Genomic DNA, 3,481 nt, shown 5'->3' on the forward strand with positions numbered 1-3,481 from the left:
TCAAACTACATGTGTCCATACTCCTCAACAAAATGGAGTGGCTGAGCGTAAACATCGCCACATTTTAAATGTTGCTCGTGCTTTACAATTTCATTCAAATGTTCCTTTAATCTTTTGGGGTGAATGTGTCCTTACTGCTACCTATCTAATTAATTGCATGCCCACTCCTTTGTTGTCAGGAAAGTCCCCTTTTGAACTATTCTATGATCGTGCACCCTCATTGGATCACTTGCGAGTCTTTGGGTGTCTTTGCCATGCCACAAACGTCCATCCTGTAAAAAGAAATTTGACTCATGTGCCCGTCATTGTATCTTCACCGGCTACCCTGTAGGGCAAAAGGCATATTGCCTTTATGATCTCACCACGAAACAATTTTTCTCTAGTCGTGATGTCATTTTTTATGAGAATGTTTTTCCTTATTCAAACTTTGCAGGTGACACACGGCCAAACCCAATTATTTTGTCATGCATAGACTCTTCTCATGAGCCATGTATGAATACATCCTTCACATCTCCTCATCAACCTGATGTATCACAGCATCTTGACCAATCAGACCAATCCCATCCTTCAGTGGAGGAGTCACCTTCTGTTATCCATGTGGATGATTCTAACAATTCTTCCCCCATTTATGCGGACCACCATATTCCTGTGGATGAATCTAATAATTCTTCCACCATTCATGCAGACCACCATAACTCCACTCCTCTTGCCTCGCCGGAGCCGGTTTCTCTTCCTCCAACTCTTCCCATCACTTCTGCCCCCACAGAACCAGATTCATCGGTGATGGCTCACCCATCTCCTCGTCTGGAACCAACCCGTCACTCCACTCATCCTACATGACCTCCTATTTGGCATCGTGATTATAAAGTGTTTCATGCTATGTTGCATACCCAAGTTCCATTGTCCAACTCTATGCCAAGTTCTATGAAAGGTACTCGTTATCCCTTGTCAAATTTTGTTTCTTATGCATGTCTATCACCCGCACATTGTTCTTTCTTAGCTATTATTTCAGGTCCCACGAAATCACAGTGACTGATGTTACTTGTGGCCCAGGCCATGGAATAAGCATTGGAAGCCTTGGGAAATATAAGGAAGAAAAGGATGTGACCGGGATCATAGTTAAGAACTGCACCCTGACTAATACGGAGAACGGTGTGAGAATCAAAACATTTCCAGATTCTCCTTCGCCTAGCACTGCCTCGGGTATACACTATGAGGATATTATCATGGTTAATGTCAGTAACCCTATCCTCATAGACCAATTGTACTGCCCATATACTCAGTGTGAACAAAAGCCTCCGTCAAAAGTTAAGATCAGCAATGTTAGCTTCAAGAACATTAAGGGCTCATCTTTCACTCCACTTGCAGTCAAGCTTGTATGTACCACGGGCATACCGTGTGAGAATGTGGAGTTGACTGACATTGATCTCACCTACGGTGGAAACAAGGGCCCTCTTACCTCTATGTGTTCTAATGTCAAGCCCACAATTACTGGCGTGACAAAGGCTCTTGGTTGTGCTACATCGTCCTTGGCACCTCTTCCTTTGTCCAAGAAGTAGAAAGTACTAATTAATGCTCTCTATACAGAAATTGTTGTGTTCTACTTTGCTTTTGTGCTATATGTTCTCTCCTTTGTCCAAGATAAATGAATACACAACACAATTTTCATCAAAGCCAACAGGATTTAGAGCCCTCTTATACCATTGTTGACCTGTTTGATCCCAATTTTCATCACTGAAAACTTCCCTTGTGAATTTGGCAGTAACACTGCCTGATATTTCTCTGTCTTATATAAAAAACAATCGATAGACCTTTCCCACTAAAATTTTGTCTAGACTATTGAAGTGGAAGGGGATGCACAATATATTGTTACTGCTCTTGAGAAAGATAGGGAGGATTTAAATGTGTGGAAGGTCACCTTTTTAAAGAAGCTACGTGCCTCACACATTCTTTCTCTCTAGTGATGGCAATATAGCTCCATAGAATGTAATAAGGTGGCTCAACAAACTTTAACAGGATAGACTTATCCTGGCGAACTTTGATGGGATAGACCTATCCCGGTGAATGTGTGTCGCCGGTCACCCCCTTTTATTCCTTCATAGCCAGAGTCACTATGTCAAAACGACCGGTCGCTCTGCCCAAAGTACCGGTCGCTTTCTCCTTCTTTCCCGAACATTAAGCCTCTGTGTCAAAACAACCGGTCGCGAGTGAAAAATGATCGATCAACTCCACGCTGCCAAAATCATTAGGAGGAAGTTGAACTTTTTTTGTTTGAGATTTTGCCCAATTCAGACCCACATTCAGCTTTGCCCCAAAACAAGGATTAAAATGGGTTTCAACAAACTCAATTATCTTGAAGTTTTTCATGATTTTCACATCAATGCCAAACTGACCTAAAGCAAGCCCAATACTCCCCCTCCCCCAAATCAGTTTCAATTGAATTTCCCCAAAAAGAACCCTACCTTCCCAACTCCTAACCCTATCCCTCAACACTCAAACCACCACCACCATCCACACTCAAAATTGATGTGCAAAATTGTAGTTTCTAATGTGGTTTTGTTCTATTCAATATGGAATGTAATGTTATCGTTTCATTTTTATGAGTCTATTTTGTGTGAATTTTTCTTTTACCTTTAACACGTTGACCCCCGGAATGGAATTTCCTGGATCGGCCATTCAGCACATCTTTTATAGCCAACTTCACTAAGCCCATGTCTGTGAAAGTACTTTATTAAAACATTAGCATTTTATGGGTTTTCATTAATACATAGTTCTTTGGAATTAATAGGTATATTATTAAGGCAACGACAAAGAAAGGAAGAACCATATTTACATAGAGTGTTGCTATTTCCATCCTCTGTTCATTATTCCCACCCACCTTATCTTCCCACTATAAAATTGAAAAAACACAATCCTATCTTTCCACCCACCATTATTCCTAAAATACCATGTAATTATTAATTCATGCAAATTTCCACTATGTAATTTCCTAAAAAACACAATCCTATCTTTCCTCCCATCATTGTTCAATCGAAGAGAATTTGGGCTTTTGAGGGTTTGAGGCAGAAACTTGAGAGACAAAGAGGGTTGGTAGTTTTTGTTTTTTAGTTGGTGGTGGAAAAGGAAATTTATTTGGAAATCAATATATGAGAGGCTGGGCAAAAATTGCCGGGTGACCAATTTATTTTTTTTTTTTTTTGGGGTGGTGGGGAGGGGGGCGGGGGTGGAAGAGGGAGGGAACTGGAGACTTGGGAAGTATCAATTTGTTCATGGCTTTATTTTTGGATGAGTTTTGAATAGATTTTTCTTTACTCTATGCATTTCCATTTGTAATTTGCAAGAATTGAAGATAGAAGAAAAGAGGTATGAATTTTGTAGGGGATTGGGAGACTCGGTAATTAATCGGGTTACTATGTCAAGAGTGAAGGTGGCTGTGGATTGTCTAATTTGTTGGATAAATGTTCTTAAAAGTTATTTTATA

General features: G+C 40.4%; 1 protein-coding gene across 1 annotated transcript; it reads left to right on the forward strand.

Moving 5' to 3' along the window:
- Positions 1-968: 968 nt before the first annotated feature.
- LOC117617314 (exopolygalacturonase-like) lies at positions 969-1,777 on the forward strand. Its single transcript, XM_034346652.1, has one exon. The coding sequence runs from the start codon at positions 969-971 to the stop codon at positions 1,557-1,559; it is 591 nt and encodes a 196-aa protein (XP_034202543.1). The 3' UTR covers positions 1,560-1,777.
- The last annotated feature ends 1,704 nt before the right edge of the window (positions 1,778-3,481 follow it).

This window comes from Prunus dulcis, chromosome 2 (assembly GCF_902201215.1).
Source record: "Prunus dulcis chromosome 2, ALMONDv2, whole genome shotgun sequence".
Classification (NCBI taxonomy): domain Eukaryota; kingdom Viridiplantae; phylum Streptophyta; class Magnoliopsida; order Rosales; family Rosaceae; genus Prunus; species Prunus dulcis.